The sequence below is a fragment of the Trematomus bernacchii genome, unplaced genomic scaffold (genome assembly GCF_902827165.1).
Source record: "Trematomus bernacchii unplaced genomic scaffold, fTreBer1.1, whole genome shotgun sequence".
NCBI classification, from domain to species: Eukaryota; Metazoa; Chordata; class Actinopteri; order Perciformes; family Nototheniidae; genus Trematomus; species Trematomus bernacchii.
Genome location: NW_022987593.1, coordinates 1,966,300 through 1,986,749, shown reverse-complemented (window position 1 = coordinate 1,986,749; position 20,450 = coordinate 1,966,300). Strand labels below are relative to the sequence as shown.

Sequence of the window (20,450 nt, the reverse complement as noted above, 5' to 3'; positions counted from 1 at the left end):
CAATTACAACTTAAGCAGAGAGACAAAAAGATATGTTAAATATTTAGAAGGAGAAAAAGACAGATATTCTGACCATCTATGAGATGACAAACTATTTTCTGAATAATTGAATCCAGAAATATAACTTTCATTCTCTTCTTAGATGATTGTGTTACAGTATGGAGGGAAGGTCCTGATGCTTAAATCATGACAAAAAAACATGAATTTACACACGCTGATTTTGTTATTATTACATGTCACTTGTTAGATGCTTTTATCCAAAGCGACTTACATACATTCAGTACTGTGGACAATCCCCACAGGAGCAATTTGGGGTGAAGTGTCTTGCCCAGGGACACAACGACATGCTGACTGCAGTGGGACTCGAACTTGCTACCCCCTGATTCAAAGTTCAGCACACTAAATTCAGCGCACAATCCCACCGAGCCACAGCCTTATTCTTTCCAATAACTACCTCGAATCAATTATTTTCTCCCAGCGCATTGTATGTGCTTTGAACGTCAACAAAGTAGAGGAATCAACATTTTTTTACCTAAAAAAATCTAAATATTTGGTATAGGGCACATTTAACCAAAATTAGCTAGGGAACTTTAAACCCACGTTGTTTCCCATGCTGAGTCGTCTAATACTTCCTGTAAATCCAGGCCTCATTTTATATTTTAATCTCCATGCCGACTCCGTTTGGTGAGTGCTGTCTGCTTGGTATGCGTGGAAGGAGCAAGGAGCAGTATTACCAGTCTATCAGCCGAGAGACTTAATCCCATTAAACTCGAGCTGTTGATGAATGTTAATGTGGCCTTAAGGGTAAGAACTCCTAAGCCACACTTCTACAGTCAAAACGCAGAATAATATGAGTCAGTTAATGGTTCTGCAGAGTCCATAATGTTTAACAGAGTTGTATCATGAAGAAAAATGTCTCCCTCTAAAGTACCTCTCTCTTACCTGGAGGGAACCGACGAGCCGAGGTCTGAGTACCCGTTGGTTCGAGTCTCGTTGTCCGGGCAGGGGCTGCTAGGAGTGTAGTCCGGTTCGTCCCCTTCACCGTAGTCTTCAAACTGCTCTTCGTTCAGAGAAGCCGAGGATCGTGTTGATAAGTCGGAGGTCACTGAGGCGCTGGTTTGACCACCCCTACAAAGTACAGAATTAGTCATAGTTAGCACTTAGTCATAGAGAAAGAACAAAAAATGCTACTGTGACCATAACAATCAGGCCTTTATTGGAAAATAATAATATTACATTTGAGTCGCACACAGAATTTTAGAAAGCTGAATAAACAACCGACTTTTTCCACATGAATATAGGTCTCTTTCAAGATTCAAGGCTTTATTGTCATGTGCACAGTAGCTACAGTGATGCCAATGAAAAACTTAAGTCAAAGGCTCCTCCAGCAGTGCAACATGAATATATATAGGACATAGAACAAAGACAACAGATAAAATAGTGAATGTTTTGAGATGTGTAAAATGTCTCTTATGTTTGCATCACCAGTAGAAGGAGCATCATCCATTGGGGTCTGACGTAAGATATAGAGACAGTGAGACAGTAAGACACTAGAGTAGTAGTAAAGAAATGTGGAACAAAGCTTACTTCACCCCAGACAAAAAGAGTTCTCCCAGAATGTCTCCCTTGTCTCCAGGTCTAATGGGCCCGTCGGAGGTGTCAGACCCCAGGGTGCTCTCCACTGCACTGTCTCTGTCTGATTCCCTCTCCCTGCCCTCCTCTGCCTCCTCAGGCTCCTCCACCTCTCCCGGGAATAACTGGCACTCTGGGACGGGGTCAGGAAAGGCCCGAGTGCACATGATGACCGGACAAAGCCGCTCCTCTGCACCTCCCTGAAGAAAAGATGGGGAGAAAGGCAAAGAAGAGTTAGAATACACACAGATTTACAGACACTAACCCGCAGAAATAGGGAGAGTTTGAGTATTGCTGTTATTGTGGTCACGTGATGTTGACAAAATCCTTATTAGTGTAAACCTTGCGAACACAATTGACTTTTTCAACTAATGGCATGTTGTCAATACCATCATTTTCTATCAAAACAGACAAACACAAATCCTGATAATAAAAAAAAAGGTGCTTCTTTTCGTTATGGTCTGTATTTCCTTAGTTATAATTGTGAACATGAACTGCTAGCAGCTAATGTAGCATGACGTCTTATGGTTCAACAAAATGTCAAAGAAATACAGAGTAGAAAAACATAACGACAAAACTATTTAATAGATATATTTATTTAATATTAGTTAACTCAGTGGCACTAACTCGCCTGTAGGAATACAAACTTATATTTAAAATTAAAAGTGCTACTTTTTTTAATATCAAAATGGTCCCTGAACTTGTAATATGCTGTTCCCTATTCATGGTGGTTGGGGGTATAGTGAGTAGCACTTGTGCATTCCGAGTTAAATTGGATTTCCCATTTAGTAAATTCCTTCACTGTGGGAATGGTATTAAGTTCACACAGGAGGTCTCGAGGGCTAGAAAAGGTCAAAGGGCAACAGCTCAAAGATCACACAGCTCAAGCTCCAATCAGTTTCACTCTTCAACGGCTCAAATCTGGACTAATGCAACAGAGAACAAGGACTTATCCCAGCATGACTGAACAGCTGAAGGACGAGGGCAGGCAAAGAGAGAGCAGGGTGAGGTGCATGCTGGGTAGTGAGTAACAGAAAGGTGTGTAGAGGGAGGGAAACAGGCATGGATGGAGGTGTTGAGGATGAATAAATATAGCAGAGAAGCACACAAGTGAGGATAAGAAAAAGAGAGCATAAGGAACAAAGCTGAGAAGGAACGCAAAGGAATTAGCAATACAGTTTGAAAGTGAGATTAGATGAGAGCTGTGGAGGCAGAGAGATAACAGAGTATCTTGAGGACCGTCAGGTGGGTAATATACAACATCACAGACCAATAAAAGATTTCAGTAACAAAGATTAAGACTGCTCTCTGTCGCTCTCACACACGCACACACACACACCCCTGACTTTTTATCCTTTAAGCTCCACTGATCATGGATGAATAACTAATTCCCAGTCCCACACTAGGAGAGTAATGCAAAGCTAGTATCTTTGTCTATGAAAAAAATATATATGTAGCTCGATTTGTACCAGAATGAGCAGGGCCCACACCAAAATGTTACTAAAACACCCGGATTTTATGTAAGTAAGTAGGTAAGTATGTAATTACATCAAATAAGGCAGTCCAGATAAATGCAAAGTTGATCAGAAATGTCTCCTAAAAGCTTATAAAAAAAGAAAATGTGACTTTGAGTACCCTGAAATGTGCTATATAAATTAAATGTATTGTTATTATTCAAACACATGAATATTCAAACTAATGTGCCATAATATCTTGTTGGGCCTTATTGCGAATCCAGATTAAATTTGGTTATATTTGCCTCTGGACAATTTTGCATACACCTTTGAGATGGTTTGTAAATTAAGAATATTATAGCAAAACTCTGAATGATGTTCAATTATTCTTTTCAAATGTAATATTCATGTTTGTTTACATCCCTATCCCATACCCCTCCCAACACACAGGCAAACCTTCAAGCCTTTGCAGAACCAAAAAGTAGCCATTCAAATCATAAACTGAGGGTCTGTACTGTTACAAAGAGCCAACATGGGGTCTGCAGCTGAGTTACCGAGAAATAAAACCAAGGATAAAGATCTCTGTAGGATTCCTTAGACCACTCTCCTTATCTCCCTGCCGCAGAAAAAAGAAACAGTGAGAGGCAAGGAAACAGGCAGCAGCCCCTCTGTGCTCCACCATAACAATTCATAGAACTGAACAAGCAAACCCAGCGGGGAAGTGTGACCTGTTGAACTGGCTCAGGGGAAGAGAGAAGAGGAGGTTTTTTTATGTCTACATAATGTAGAAAAATAAAATACATAAATAAACCCCACTTAACAGGGGAGGAAAAAGTCAGAAAAAAACTGCAAATGCAATGCATACAAATAAAGAAAATAAAAGTTGAATATGTATAATTCAACAACATTTACTAGTTTAAGTGATAATATTCATGAAATATCTATATAGGTATTAATGCCTTGATTCTCTTTAACTACATTGTGTCTTTGCTAAACTAAGAAATATACCAATTTGGGCTGTCTTGCACGGTTTAAAGTTTTTAAAGAGCTTTATTTTATCTCTGTTCAGAGGAACACTCGAAAGAAAAATTCAAAACAGTAAAGTAAGGTCCAGTAAAGTCCCAATTGTGGGAGAACAGAAGCACATGTGTCATCATTTAGGCAGGACATTAAAACATTGGTGACAGCTGTTGTTTCAGGCAAAGACGCTGATAGACAATGACATCATACTTTGCACTCTGCCCATCATTCTAAGTTAAGTTGGTGTGTGTGTGTGTGTGTGTGTGTGTGTGTGTGTGTGTGTTTACAGTAGGCCTCCCTCTGTACCTGCCTGCTCTGCGGATCAGCCTGGGGCAGTAACTGCCAAAACATGAGCCAGTTTGGAGTAGCTTGATTCCCCAGGCACACATACAGATGGCCTGCTAAACAGCACAAAACCTGCTGATGGCTTTGAACCACTGACGCTAAGATCTGCTGTGCTTTTAACTTTAGAGTCCCTGCCCTGAAGCCTGACTCGCCTTCACATCACCCTTTGGTCCGAATATGACTTTAATCAACCTTAAATGTTTGTTTTGGGCAGAATCAGCCCCGTTATCAGCAGGTTTCATCAGGTGAATGAATCTATGAGACAAGGAAGCCTTTCAGAAGTACAACGTGCACATGTGTTACACAACATCCATTTTAAACTACAGTGAATTTGTATTGTAGGATAGTATTTCACACAACAATGGCATTTTAGAAATACAATGATTTTAGGATTCATTCAGTTGCTAACATTTTTACCAAATATCAACGTGATGACATCTAACAGGTCCAAATCATAGACTAAAAAATAATAAGTCCAAATGCATGACAGAAGATGAATCACTGAAAGATAAGTGACACTCTATTGAGCTTTGATCGACATTAATGGCAATGGATTAGAAAGAGAAAAGAGTAAAAACACCACAGCTTTATAATATTACTCTCCTCATCATGCATGCTGGGGTAAATCAAATAAATAGGATCTGTGTGAGTCTGTTGCTGCGGGGTCTGACCTGCTTTTGTTTCCACTATCCCAGGTGAGGCTAAGTCAGAGAAGAAAAACATGTAGAGATGACGAAACCAAAAGAAAATTGATGTCTCCATTTTCCCAGAGATGAAAAATGCAGGTTATTTTGCGTGTGTTTTTGGTACATTTTAGTCCATGAGTGTTTTTAGGTAAAACTATATGAATCTGTAAACAGTGAGTGCACGTTAACAACGACTATAGCCATAAATGTGTGCGTGAATGCTCTTCCTGTCTCACTGACCTACCTAGCAGAGCGCTGTCCAGGTGCTGTGTTAAAAGATGAGCTTCTACACATCCTATATCATCACTGAATTACTCACACATGACAGATACAGTATATTAGAAGTCATGTGGGACTTAAAAAGTGTACACTTTCCTTGGAAAAATATGGGTCAGACTCCTTCAGTGTAGACATAAAGAATGTTAGCCCAGATGTCCCAGGTACAGTTGTTGTGCAACAGTTGTGAAGCATGGATAGTTATGTACGAGACGGAGTAAGGAAGAGTCTGGCACACAGCCAGGCTCTCAGGGAAACATTTATTATTTACATCCACTGCAGCTGCATTAGAAATGGAAGAAACATAGATAGAGGGACAGAAAAAGAGAGAGCAAGGACACTTCTCTACAGGAAACCAAACAGGGAGAGATGTGGTCACTGGTCAAGTGGAGGGAAATAAAAGAGAGACAGATGGTAGAGCGGAGAAAATTGCAATGACTTGGTTGCTTGAGACATACAGTTGTAGACGTCTGTTTGTCTGTTTGTGTAGAAAAGGTTGGGAACAAAACAGGTGAGTGGGAGGCAACAAACGTTTATCTCAAAGTCCTGCTCGCATTCACTGGTACCGGTAATCTTATTTCCTCTGACGTGAGCTGCAGGCAAATACATGATGCAAATTCCCCTTGGACATACACAGAGGAACACAAAGTAAAGGTTATACTGAGGAAGTAAGGTGAAATGTGGTGTTGTACGTAGGAAACTGACTTTATACGGGAATTTCATCTTGCAATTTACTTATTACTTATTTATCCAAATAGTTATCACCGTAATGAACCGTATTTAATTTCATCTTACTGTACAATTTGTAATTTTACATTCTGTTCTTGTATATATCATAGTCTATTAATGTGCATATAGACTTCTTGCGCTATTTTTTATTTGTATTTTTGTATTTTATTATATATGTCGATAGTTGGAGGGGCTCGGGTCATAATATCTGTATTGCCATTTCTACACTGTAGCTTATGTGCATATGACATTAAAACCTTTGAATCTTGAATGCATGGGCAAAATGTGTCCAATGAGTCCTATTCAGTGGCTTGATACTTTGCCACATACTTGACGTTGTCTACATGCTCACAGCGCTAGTAAACTGTTGTATACACTAAAACCTTACATGCAGACCCATAGAGAGTGACAGGCAGAGTGACATGAACTAATTACTCACTAAAAGGCCAATTAAATGGAGGTTAGTGTTGAATGTGTAGGTCATCAAAGGCCCAAACTCTTTATCAGGCTGGACAACAACAGTGTTGTCATTAAGAAGATAGACTCTCGATCCACCTCTCCTCACACCCCTTTACTCTACGCTGAGTGCTGAGCGTCGATACTGCTTTAGTGCTGAACAAATCATTAATCTGCCCTTCTGGCACAGCGGAGAATTATGTGGATGACGATGCATTTCAGGGCTCCATCGATCTGAATGTAAGGAGAGGGAGAAGATGGCTTTGAACTTGCCAGACCATAGCTGGGGAAGAGCGGTACAACGTGAATATATTATTTTCAGCAGAGGGGGTTTCCCACGGGTGTCTAATTTAGTTTCATTCATAAATCAAAACTTACATTTTTGTTATCTAGAAAAAACACTGCAAAGAATACAGCCATAAACCAATAAAACCATAGCTATAAATGAAGTTAAGATCCTTCTTGATGCAAGTTATATGTTAAATATGTCCTGCATTTGACAAGTTAAAGCTCCTTCCATGTAGCAGAATTAAAGGCTTTAAGGGAACTATGATCGTTATTCCGGACCACCCTCTTGAAATATTTAAGCAGCATATTTGTGGTTTTCATTTGAGCTAAACTAGATTAAAGGAATTATACAGATTATAAGGTTGTTGTTCCTGCCGTGTATTTATTGTATAACTAGTTGGACAGTAACCATGTTGTTGCTTTACAATCACACGAAACAAGTGTTGTGCAAAAGACAAGGGCGGACCAAACAGAGATGGAGTGCTACAGCAGCGTGGGAGGGGTTCGATGGCATCGACAGGATCGATCCCCACTGGTGAAGCTTTGATTCAGTGTGAGTCAGCAGTAAAGGGGCTGGAGGGTGAGCAGGAACATGGGGGACACGCTGAAAAAGGGGGTTTAGAGAGGATGGATCAGAGAGAGAGAGGAAGAAAAAGGGGGAGCGAGGAGAGAGATACAGCCGTCTCTCTGCTGGTGTTTGTCGGAGCGAGCTCCAGAGATAAGAGGCGTTTCTCTGCAGAGGCTTTACATCTCTATCTCGCTCTTTGTTCATTTCATCCTCGCATACCCCCCTAAACCCAGAGCTGCTCGAGTGCTGCCACCACAGAAATGTTCACCTTTATAGTCATCATTTAATGCTTTTGCTTTGATATTCAGCATTGACTCCGTTACCAGTGGGTGCTTCTGTCATTCTGAGCCTCAGGGACAGGAGGGCCTACGAGGCTTTCAATACCTTCAAAAGGAATTCACAAATGTCAACACAAGAGCTCAAACCAATACTCAAGCATTTCAATAATGTTTAAAGCCTAAACACAAAACTGTGCTGCTTTGTTCTTTCATATTTTATATTCATTTAAATAATTTTGTTGTTGAAATGTTGTTTGAAGATTTGATTTCGGGGCTCTGGGAAATGTTACTATGTTTTACTATGTTCTGACATTTGGTCAACAGTAAGCAGTTAATCCAGGACAATATCGAAAAGGAAAAATCTCTAATAAAAAATAATGATTAGTTGTAAAGCCTACATATGTCAACATATTAACTTCAATTAGTCTTCAGTTGTTGAGTGATGATATCCACACCTACAGTACTTGCTTCGATACATGACAGGCAGTGTAAACACTCTGTTGGTGTGTATGTTTCTGCCTGCGTGTCTGTATCAGCTCCCATGGTAAGCAATACTCTTCCTACGCACACACACACAATACTCAAAGGGGAAGCAATTACTCATATTACACGACCATTTTGTTCAGTCAACACTGTGAGAAACTTTAGGCAAATGAGACAAATACTCAACCAGCTGGAATACTGTACAAATAGAAAACACCAGTCTGCCTATCATGAAAAGGTCTCTATTCCCCCCAGTCTTTAAATCAAAACTGTATGTTGTTAAAACATCAACAACAGGCCTTTTAAAGCAGCTGGACAAAATCAACTACACATATATATAAAAACATTACACACACAGATTTGTTTCCACCTGAGTCTAAGCAGGTAGCTGCTTGAATTACCAGGAATGCTGAGTTGGACAAAGGACAATATAGGGAGGGACTGGAGCGGCACACTGGAGACATTGTGGAGGTTTTCTCAATGAAACCCAGTTAGAGACACGAGAGAAACCCAACAGGTGAAACAGTGGGACTGCCTGTGTTTTCTCTCCTATGTCTGAATCTCCCAAAGGAAAAGAGCAGGTCCTGGAAAAGCAAAAATACAAGTTTAACTTCCTCAAGGGGTATTTTAAGGTGACATTTGGATTTAGAGCAACTTTTAGATTAGGGTTAGGACATAGTTTAATAAGGTAATAGTGGCAGTTAAGGTTAGTGGTTAAAAAGAGTGCCATTAGTTAAGATCATTACAGGTGTTTCAATCCCAATGTGTGTGTGGGTGCGTGTGTATATAAAAGGCCCGTTAAACAAGGATAACTTGAAATACATCTCGAGATTATCGGAGAATTAACTGTTCTTTGGCTCTGTTGTTATGTCTTTTGTGTGTGAATCAATTTAATAATGCTTTAATTATTTAATAATAATGTAATGCACCTGTAATTAGAAAGAGAAATGTCCCAGAGATCATAAGACACATTAGCTTTATTACTTGTCAATCACAAAGCATATCTTAATGACTGCTGCTGATTACACAACATTAAGTCAATGTTAGTGATATCAGAAAACGGCACTATTTGTTCCAAAAGTGAAACCAAAGAGCTATGTTATCAATGCTTGACAGAGAAAAACTGTTAAGCTAAAAGGAAGTTAGATGTCAGCACCACTGACATATTGAAGTTTAGTTAAGAGAAGCTGTCACTGAAGTAGGCAGGGGTGTGTGTGTGTGTGCGTGTGTGCGTGTGTGCGTGAGTCCATTTGTTCTCTGCGTCGTGCCAACCACCTGTTAAGTGTTTCACGACTGCCTAAGAATGTTTAAACAAAACAAACTACTGCTTCACATCAAAACAAAGAAACTGAACCACAGAAGTCAAACCAAAGTCAGGGGTGTGTTTTGTTTCTTAGCAAACAACAGACAGTGTAATACAGTCCAATATGGCTGCAACTGTGATTAATGTGGATCAGAAAACTGTGACATTTTTCTCTTGCATATTCCCAGAGCTCAAAGTATCTTCAAAATGCTTGTCCAGTCACATAAATGTAAGAGTGTTAATCTATAGAGATATAAACTATTAAGGCAGCAAAGTGTCACATTTTAGGAGCTGGAAACTGAAAATGTCTACTAGTTCTGCTTGATAATTGACTTCAAAAACGTGTTTTTTTCTTCTAATCTAATTAAGTTTTGAGTGGATTGACTAATGGCTTAAGATCAACAGTAAACTGATTTAGTCATGTTTCCTTCAAACGATCAATCATCCTTCAAGGAACTGCAAGAAGAGAAGTGAGACTCATCTTCAAGGAGGAGCACTAATTCTGTACGTAGCAGCACAACCACTGAAGATGCTTAGTCTTATTCATTGTTCTAGTCCATTGTCTCAGAGACAAAGTGTGTTGTGTCTCGGGTGTTTATTGTCCTCTACGTGTCATCAAACTTGTGTCCAGTGAGGAGAAAACAAAGTCTTTCTTTAACAAAGTGCTTTGTCCCTCTCCCTAGCGACTGTTGAATGGGAGAGTTCAGAGAGGTGTTAGCGGCGGACCCTCAGCAGGTGGTCCGGCTTCTTTCAGCTGCATGTGAATTCAAATGTTGGTATTCTGTGCCAACAATAATTCATTTAAACCTTTTCATAATAGGTCGAAAAACGAACTTCCAGAGACAATATATATGGCTCTTTAACAACAGTGCATTAAGGTTAACTGGTGTTGTTGTGTTAACGTAATGATGTTTTGTCTAGTTGTTCTTTTCAGTGTCAGAGTACAGTATGACAGAATTCATAGAAAGGAGAGACTGCTTTAACTCCTGGCAGATTAGCCTCCATTCATCCAGTGCAGCTCAGAACTGTTAATCTAGTTATTCTAGTCCTGTGTGCACACTGGTACTCTGGAAGACGCTTGGCTGAGTGTCAATACTGTTTTAGGAAACTGAATAAATCTACTGTAAAAAGCCACTATGGTAATCTTTATTAACCATAAGCCAAATGATTTCCGGCTGATTGTTGCCCAGGACAATTAACAGAGAATGTCCTGCTCGGCTGAAGAAGTAAATCTCATTAGATAATGTCCAGTCACCTACCGTGAGCATTCAAAAGGGCACGCCTGACGTCATGTGTTGCTATTATCCCCACAATACAAGTGAAACTCACCTTGCCTTCCTATTTTTAGCACAGAGGAAAGCAAGTAACAGGGGTATTATATACAACTCTTTGTATTCATTCATTTAGATGTCCTAATTCTGATCTACATTGCATTAAAATATATATTTTTAAATGAGGACATAGTCATAAAGACAATCTTTTAATTGACGTTTTTTTATTTGCTTACTTTAGATGATCTACTACCTCTAAATCTGTCTAGTAGTAAATCACATTTCTGTCATTTTAATAAATCCTTCCTCAGTGCTTTTATCCACATTACAAGTTCAGTGTGGATGATTTAAAACATATTGTGATAGTTATGGCATATATTTCCTCTTTTTTTAAATGTACTATGAACTAAATAAACACAGTGAAATAACTTGGAGTACAGTTGTAGAGAATACAAGTTTACATTTTCTAAATAACTGAATATTAATACTGAAAATACTGAACACACATCGCAGCCTGTACTTCCTTCAAATATCATTCTCCCCAGTCCAGACAACAAAACCTGTTGTTCCAATATTAACGCTATCTTTTCCAATTGATCTGAACCTGGACATGCTATATCTGTTCCCGAAACATTTCTTCTGATCTCTTTCACTTTCTTTCATGTCCTCTGTTTGCAGCCACCCTAGTTTCCAATTAATCCCATTACCATCAGAGAGATGCTGAACCGCAACAGGGCCAGCAGCGACAGGAGCAGAGACAGGATGAGAGGCAGACTGGAGAGCAGATAGCGATGAGAGGAGAGGGAACACAGGAGACAGGACAGGGTAGCGTGATGATGATGATGACACAGACACCCACAGCTGAGTGAGACAGACAGGGAAGCTGAGGCAGGGTCAACTGCATGCAACACACACACATACACACTCAAACACAAACTGGGAGACAATGGACTCTGCCCTGCAGCATAGAAGCCCCCCTTTAACTAGCCCAGTTTTAAACTCACCCCCTAACATATAAACTATCTCTGCCTTCTTAGTGTTTACGCTGTTCTTTCACTGAACCCTCACGTCTCTCTCTCTCTGTTTTGTTCTCATTCTGTCAAAGCGATCTTTCATCACCCCCTTGTTCCCTTGGTAGGGTGCAGTCTGGTTGCTTACCCCGTTCACAAGTGAGGGGAGTCCATGGTGAGCAGCGCTCCTCTTTCCAGCAGCAAAACCCTCATGCGCTGAAGTCATCCACTGTTCCCTGGTCTCCGGGGCTAAGTCCGTTGTCTTGGCTCACACACACAAACACACACACACACCAAACACACAAACACACACACAGGTGTTCCCTTCAAAGGCAAGAGGAGGAGGAAGAGTGGGGATAGTCCAAAGGGTGAGTCCTTGTTAGTGGTATATTCCAAACAGAGGCAGAGGAATGGAGCTGGATGTATCGTTCACTTTAAAAACATCGCACCGGCTGCCTGGCTTTGGCTCTCTCTCTCTCTCTCTCTGTAACACACACACACACACACAAACACACACAGACTCTGCACCTCACACACTTTCCCTCTCTCGCTGACTGCTTCGCCGGCTGACTTGCATTCACAGTGAGAGCTCAGATCAGGCAACAGTTGTTGAATTCATGGCCCCTCCTACCCCCTCCCTCCCTCTTGCAGACGGTCGCTTAGCAACTGGCTTATGTGGGCGGGGCTTGAGATAGTCCTCACATTGCTGCACACTCTGCTCTCGCCACCGCCTACTCAGGGTGTATTTGCATATGAAGCCCTGCCTGCCTCAGTGTGTCTCGGCTGGACAAGAGGCCGGTGCCTGTGTGGGCTGTGAGGAGGGCGGGGGTGTGATGCTTGTCACTTAAACTGAAACAGTTTGTCTTCAGTGATGCAGCAGATTCCACTAGATGGGCCAAAAAGAAAAGATGTCCTGGTTTGTCCCATGGAAAGGAATAAAGGGATGGAAGGTTTAGAGAGAGAGAGAGGGGACAGAGAAGCAGCTGAAGCATTCGTTTTTTTTACTCCACTCAACTAAAAGAGGAAAAGACACCAAGATGTGTCATACAAGTTTAGAGCTTTAATAATAAGCCAACTATTTTTTGAAGGAAATTAATCTGCAAAAATGTCAATAATGGAGCAGTGCTTAAATAAATTGTTTTTCGAAAGAATTGCCAAAATCTGGTTCCAGGTTGTGCAATAATAAAAGTTTTTTTTTTGTCTTTTATGTTATTAAAAAGAATATCTTTGGGACTGTTGGTGAGACAAAATATTGCATGGTGTTTATATGGAAATAAAATATGCCAACATGGACTTTAATACATGATAACGGTATTTTACTGTTTTTAGACTTTTTATGGAAACAAATATAAGAAAGATATTTGAAAGATTTATAGATATTTGGCAAATGTACTGTTGGATAACTCTATTAAATGTCATTTTCCACTTTAAGAGACTTTCTAGGATCATAGGATTCAAAGTGGATTTAATCCCTCAAATCTTCTGAAATCCTTGCAAAAATGCACCGTGGTCAATACACTGTACACATGAAGCAGTTAGCATGGTTCCTGTGAAGTTGAAATTAAACACATACTATGTTTTTCCCATTTATTTTTCAATATAGCTCAAAGAGTCTACAGAAGTTTAAATAAATGTAGGGATATATACATCTATTCTGTGGGCTCTCTATAATGGTTAACATTATTTATTTTTCAGTCATTCGTTCAGCTGCCACTCTCTTCAGCTGTATCTTTTAAATTGCTTATATTCTAGTTGAATGCTGACCATACTCTATGACCAGTCATATAACTACTTTGGAGTCAGCACTGAAGAGCTCAGGCTTCCTTTAATTAGAGCTCAGTAATGTGGTTATTAATTGTGGTACTACTGTTGGTTAATCACAGTCCCTAGTGGAGCTATTTAGCATTTGACTATGTAGCTTGTTTTGATCTTAAAACACTGTTGAATATGGCTGAGTTCTGTATGTCGCTTTCCCTCTTTGAAAGAAATACAAATAAGACAATTATATGACCTGAATGTAGTTGTTTTGTACTAAGCATTATCGGGCAGGGGATAGCGTTGTGTAGCAACACATTAGCAATTCTTAATAACACATACATACTTGACATAAGAGTCAGGGCAAGGTGCATGAAATAACTTAAGCACGCTTACATGTGCCTTAATGCTGGGGTGGAAAAACCCTGGACTACAAATGAGTCTGAATCTTCCTTTTTGGTTTGTTTGTTTCACTTTGTTCTGTGTGTGTTTATATACTCACATCACTCACAAGATTATATTTCACTGCCATATATTCCTCAGATATATTTGCTATTTTTCTGGATGATATTTTCTGACTGAACAAGCCGCTGTTATGATCCTCTCTGCCTTAATATTGTCATCTGAGAACATCCCTGCCTCCCATACTGCAGTTGTCCTACTTATATTTGAAAGAGCTGCTCCCCGTGCTGTGGAGACATAAATCACGCTCTCTACTGTCATCCCTACATATTCCCTCTGGTCTGTCTGCTACTGGAAATACAAAGAGAAGGATGATAGTTATTGTAGGTTTTGTGGATTTATTTCGTCTTATTATATCAACTTCTGGCTGGTTATAGATAGAACATAATTATGTATATGTCTTAATATTATGTTGACCATGTTGAATTTCCGGGTATATGAATCTGTTTCCTGAGATGTTCTCTTTGTACAGTGTTAGCTCAGGTTTCATCACCTTGTGCCTTGTTCCAGTAACTGGTTTCAGCCGCCTCTGGCACAGTCTGAAAGCAGCCCAGACAAAACTTAATACTGCTAAAATAACAAGGAAATGTTAGTTATTACTTTCTTACTATCTATCTCTCTCTCTCTCTCTTCCGCCTGTTGACACATTTTCAGTGTTCATTTCATGACTCATACTCTGCATGCCAGCCAATCTCTGTGTCTCATGAAGTGGGTTTCACACCAAGAGCCACAGATGATGCTTAATGTTATGTTGATGGAGTGATGAGATGAAGAGGGAGCAGTGGTGAGAAAGATGAAGAGGAGGAAAGAGATATGATCCAAGCAGAGATCCAAATAAAACCTAATTATGTGGAAAGGAATGCCCCCTTCCTACAGTCTCCTTTCTCTCTGTGCCCTGCTCTCTTTCTCCTTCACTTTTAAAGGATGTTGGCAGGGGCTCAGCCAATGGCCGGCAGCTATTTGTTTATGTGCAATTTGTTAGAGGGCTGGCCCCTTTTCCCCCCTTTTCAAAGAAGCCATTTACAATTCTATTCATGTCTACCTGCCTCATTCAGACGGCGACACAGTTATGGACCAAGGGCCGGGTTTTCATTACGTGCTTTCACAAAGTGTTAACACAGTTATGTTAATGCTATTCAGAGAGGGAAAAACATTATGACATTACTCTCTGTAATGTAAAGTCAAGGAGGTGGATTCATTAGAGAAGGGGGCAAAGAGAGGGATGGTGGTTTAGAAATGTGCATTATACTTTGCAAAAGATGAATGAACACAAGGCTAAAGCACACACTCATACACCCTTAAGTACATTCACACCTAGAGAAGTAATAACAAAACAAAACATGTGCGAGTTGCCGCTGCCACAGCTGCTGGGGTTCGCAATGCAGCAAGACGAATGATAGAGAGGAAGAGGGTGGGGGTAGAGATGGATAGAGTGAGAGAGGAAGAGGAGAGTAGAGGAAGCTTATAGGAAATAGACGAGGCAGGGATCCTACCGACCAACTGCTGGATTCTGGGAAAAATCTGCTAGTTTTTTGGGTCAAATTGCAGATTCATATATGCTGAAATGTACATGTATGCAGTGCCAAAGATGAGTGTTTACAAATATACCTGATTCAAATATATTTTATTTCAAACTATTAGGCCAGCGGCTCTGCCATGAGTCTTTAGTTATAGCCTCAGGTTTTCAGAATGGGTTCTTTAACATTTTCAGATTTAATCTTTTTAAAATGATGAATACGTATAAGATGTGACAACATGCCAGAACTCACTGCACAACTTTGTTAGACTCCCCGTAATGAACATGCAGAGGGAGGGAGGAGGGGTCAGACCGAGTGTGAGTGAGCAAGTCAGAGAGAGAGGGAGGAATTGAAAAGGCTGAAATCTGCATTTATCTTGCCATCTTGAGTACTCTGGGCCCGACAGAAAAAGTGAGACCATGAATAACTGAGTCTCACTATGAGTGATTTGAAAGATTTAGGAGATGAATTTTACACGAGGAAAGGACGCATGGGGTGAAGGAGGACATATATAAAAATCAAATGAAGAGAATGACAGAGCACAGAAATAGAAACACAATATGACATTTTAATTGTGTTTTACGATATTACGAGGGATTGCACAGACAGTGTACCGTGTAGAGCAGGGGTCTCAAACTCAAGGCCCGGGGGCCAAATCCGGCTTCATTTTATGTGGCCCCGCAAGAGCTTGCAAAGAATATAATACGTTTATTATATGGTTACATGCCACTTTACAGAAGCAGGTTGCCCATAAACTACATGTCCCACAATGCATCTCGTTTTGTGACATGCGCACTGAAGAGACTGGACTTCTGCTTTCAGACGTAGTTAATTACTAAGTTATTATCCTATCCGATAATAATCCAATTCAGAGGCAATAATGTAATATAAGACATTATTTTATATATATATATATTATATATTTATATAGTTACAACCGGCCCTTTGAGTGCATCCTTTATGCGAATGTGGCCCGCGATGAAATTGAGTTTGACACCCCTGGTGTAGAGACAACCACAGCAGTAACAACAGAGATATAAATACACACAAGCCAAAGTACGAAACGGAACTTCCTCAGACGTATTGTTGTACAGCACAAAACAAAGAGAAGTCGCACGCAACATTAGTATAGTATTGTATTGACCTATGAAATATTATTTCTTGCTACTACTGCTTTTAGGAAATGGTAAATGGACTGTACTTATATAGCGCTTTATCAGGTATTTTCGACCCCTCAAAGAGCTTTACATACTACCAGTCATTCACCCATTCACATCTCATTCATACAGAGCAATGCCACTTGCTCAAGGGAAGCTAACATTCACACACAATCACACATAGTTGGCTATCGGGAGCAACTCAGGGTTAAGTATCTTGCCCAAGGATACATCGACATGTTGACTGCACGGGCTGGGATCGAACCCACAACCGCTATATATTGCTATACATATGACAAAAAGTCGTAACAACAGGGTTTGACAGAATTGTAGTCAAACTAAAATCTACGTCGTAACGTAACACACAGAATATCTTTGAACAAGTTTGCAGGTGAAATATATAAAGAATGAGCAGGCAGGACACAGATATCTGTGGGTGACTATATGGCTGTAACACGAGTGAATCCAGGCTACTGGGTTAGTGTTGCCTGCAGGGGAAACTCACACGCAGTTGTGGAAGTGTTGATTGCGGTTCACGTGGTGAGAATGCATCTGTTTTATGGAAGGACACAATGTACTCTGACAAAGTACACACACACAATGTACTCTGACAAAGTACACACACACAATGTACTCTGACAAAGTACACACACACAATGTACTCTGACAAAGTACACACACACACAATGTACTCTGACAAAGTACACACACACACAATGTACTCTGACAATGTACACACACACACAATGTACTCTGACAATGTACACACACACACAATGTACTCTGACAATGTACACACACACACAATGTACTCTGACAATGTACACACACACACAATGTACTCTGACAATGTACACACACACACAATGTACTCTGACAATGTACACACACACACAATGTACTCTGACAATGTACACACACACACAATGTACTCTGACAATGTACACACACACACAATGTACTCTGACAATGCACACACACACACACACACACACACACACACACACACACACACACACACACACACACACACACACACACACACACACACACACACACACACACACACACACACACACACACACACACACACACACACACACACACACACACACACACACACACACACACACACACACACACACACAGGAAGTGAGGAAGATCAAGTCTGATTAAGGAGAGACAGGAAAATAGAAGGAAGAGACAGAAACAGTGTAAAGATTTGTGTTACAACAACTGTCAGAGTTTGTCTACCAAACTAACAAAACCCCGGTGTATTTGCAGCTCGGAGGTGAAGAACAGCTACCTGAAAGCCTTTGTAGGATGTTCAGGGTTTAATGGAGGTTTTCACTTCCTGCATTAAAAGGTTAGAGTGGGCAGAAAGGGTACTTGCTGTGAGCTGAACCGTAACAGTGCAGCTAAACAATGGCTGCTAATTAGCCTGACAGACAGGAGGAAAAACACTGAACCATGAGAGGGTTATTGAGCAAGGTCATGGAATATGAGTGCACTTTGCAAAGAGATGAACAAACACAGACGGAGCATACAAATCACAGTGGGCGAGGTATTTGAATACAACGCAAGGGAACTACAAAACAGAACTCAACTATTCCCAAACACATTTGAGCCTTTTCTCCTAAATTGGCATGATATTTAATAACCACCTAAATCATTTTATAACCAAGGCTACTGAAAATTGCCAAAAACAGATACGTTGTATAAAGCACAAACAAACTGCAGTAACTTAAAAAAAAAAAGAAGCAGAATTAGAAGCAATAACAACCTTATTCAAAAAGAAACGTGATAACGTGTGCAGCAGTTTATTTTTCAATGTAACCACAGTGTTTTAATTTGAAGTATAACAGTTGCACAACCAGCAGTGCAGCAGTGTTGTGGTTTAAAGACACCTGGGTGACACAGGAAGTTGGCCACGGTAAACATTCACACCAAGATGACGCATTTCTTTCACTCGCAGTTCTCGTTTGTGTGGAAGAAGGATTTGAGCCAGCTCATAAGTTATTGTGTTACAGGGTTAGGGTTTCTGCTGAAACAGTTTGTGCAAGCGTAAAACGTCCTTTACGGCTGCTCTGTAACCCTGAGGAGGAGGCAACAGATATGTGTGAAATTGTTAACTTGCTACATGTCACTCTCCTCACAGCTGGTGTCAGAACAATGTTTAACCGCCATTTTCTCTCAATACAAAACAATGCAGTTCCTGAAAGCTTTGTGGCCCTTGAGGTAATTTCCAGTCAGTTTGGTGAATCAACCCCAAGTGTGGTACAATGCCATGACTCCCACTATGAATGGGAGCATGCGTGAATATATCTGTGTTGTTTATGAAAGAGGGGAGAACGAGAGAGAGATGAAGGGAGAGAAGGAGGAGGCGCTGATCCAGAACTGAGCTCTTGTGACAGCTTCTCTATTCAGTCCACACATCACAGGACAATCAGCGACCTAATTAAACAAACAGACAGAGAATGAGGGGGTAAACGAGAAAAAAGAGAGAAGCAGAGAGGAAAGATGAAAGGAAGTAATGCTGAAAAAAAAGTGTAGACTGATTGAAAACTAGAAAATGGGGATGAACGCAGCAGAAAAGTGCACTGAGAGAATCGGAATGAGAGGATCTAAAGAGCTAGAGAAAAATCAATGATTAAATCAGGCAAGGCCCGAAGAAAAACATGAGCAGCTAAGTAGAAAGAAAGTAAAGTTAGAAAATGGAAAGGGGGATGGTAAGAGGGGGAGTGAAGAGGGGAATGTGGTTCAAACACTGGCCTTGAACTATATAAGAAATGCTGGCTCAGATTTGGGGGGTGAGCGAGCGAGCGAGCGAGAGCGAGAGAGAGAGAGAGAGAGAGAGAGAGAGAGAGAGAGAGAGAGAGAGAGAGAGAGAGAGAGAGAGAGAGAGAGAGAGAGAGAGAGGTGGGGGGGCAATGGTGCTGTTCAGTTGATCCTCTTCAAACCAGGCAGACTGGGTCAGGACACTAATTATGGATAACAAGACGGACAGACAGACAGCAGAGATGTGCCCAGACCTCTAGCACTGGTCAAGGGAGATAACAGTAGGGAGGGACAAAGGACAGTGACAGCAAATTAGGGAGGGAGGGAAGAGAGGGGGAGAGAGAGAGTTAAGTAGTGTATGTAATAAGACTCAGGGCACACTGATAGCATAGTGTTGATGTTTCTTTCCTCTACCACAAAGGCCAAGAAGCATTCCAGTTTCCTGTCCGCAGTCCTCACAAGGCCAGCAGTGGAGGACATACTGGGTAAAAAGGTGGAAAAGAGTAAAGCGGAAAAAAGCAGACTCTTTACTTTCACAGACTACGTAACAGACAGAATGAATGCTGTTTTTGTCAAAGTGATTCAGTTTTCTGACACTTTCAAACACGGCATCATTTGGTCGCTTTGGGTAAAAGCGTCAGCTAAATGCAATGTAATGTAATTTAGGTTCAGTCTGACAGAGACATGGTGCAACTGTTGTAGTTTTGGTCTTTTTTTTTTATTGCTTTTTAATACAATAATTATGAGTGTCGGACATGACTTTGGCTTAGTAAATTAACATAGTCATATACATGTCATATTTTGCTACTAGAAAAACAGAAACAAAGGTTTGGATTTAAAAATAACAAGAATTGAACTATAGATGTAACGTCATGTAAATCAAAAACATAGCTTCATGTAACATCAGTTAAAAAATCACTAATGTTCTCGGTCTTAAAACTATCTATGTGGCTTTAGGCATCTATAATTGATGTGGATGAGT

At 40.5% G+C, this 20,450-nt stretch overlaps 1 protein-coding gene across 3 annotated transcripts in view; it reads right to left on the bottom strand.

Moving 5' to 3' along the window:
• Positions 1-20,450, bottom strand: part of rab11fip4b (RAB11 family interacting protein 4 (class II) b) — a 42,153-nt gene that overhangs the window by 12,199 nt on the left and 9,504 nt on the right. Inside the window, exons 1-3 of one of the 3 annotated variants that reach the window (XM_034129497.1) lie at positions 11,948-12,400; positions 1,588-1,832; positions 943-1,128 (exon numbers count right to left, since the gene is read on the bottom strand). In XM_034129497.1, the coding sequence (XP_033985388.1) occupies positions 943-1,128; positions 1,588-1,832; positions 11,948-12,025 (509 nt within the window). In that variant the 5' untranslated portion in view covers positions 12,026-12,400. Of the gene's footprint in view, positions 1-942; positions 1,129-1,587; positions 1,833-11,947; positions 12,401-20,450 lie in introns of those variants that run through there. The other 2 variants (XM_034129498.1, XM_034129499.1) reach the window with 2 other exon arrangements.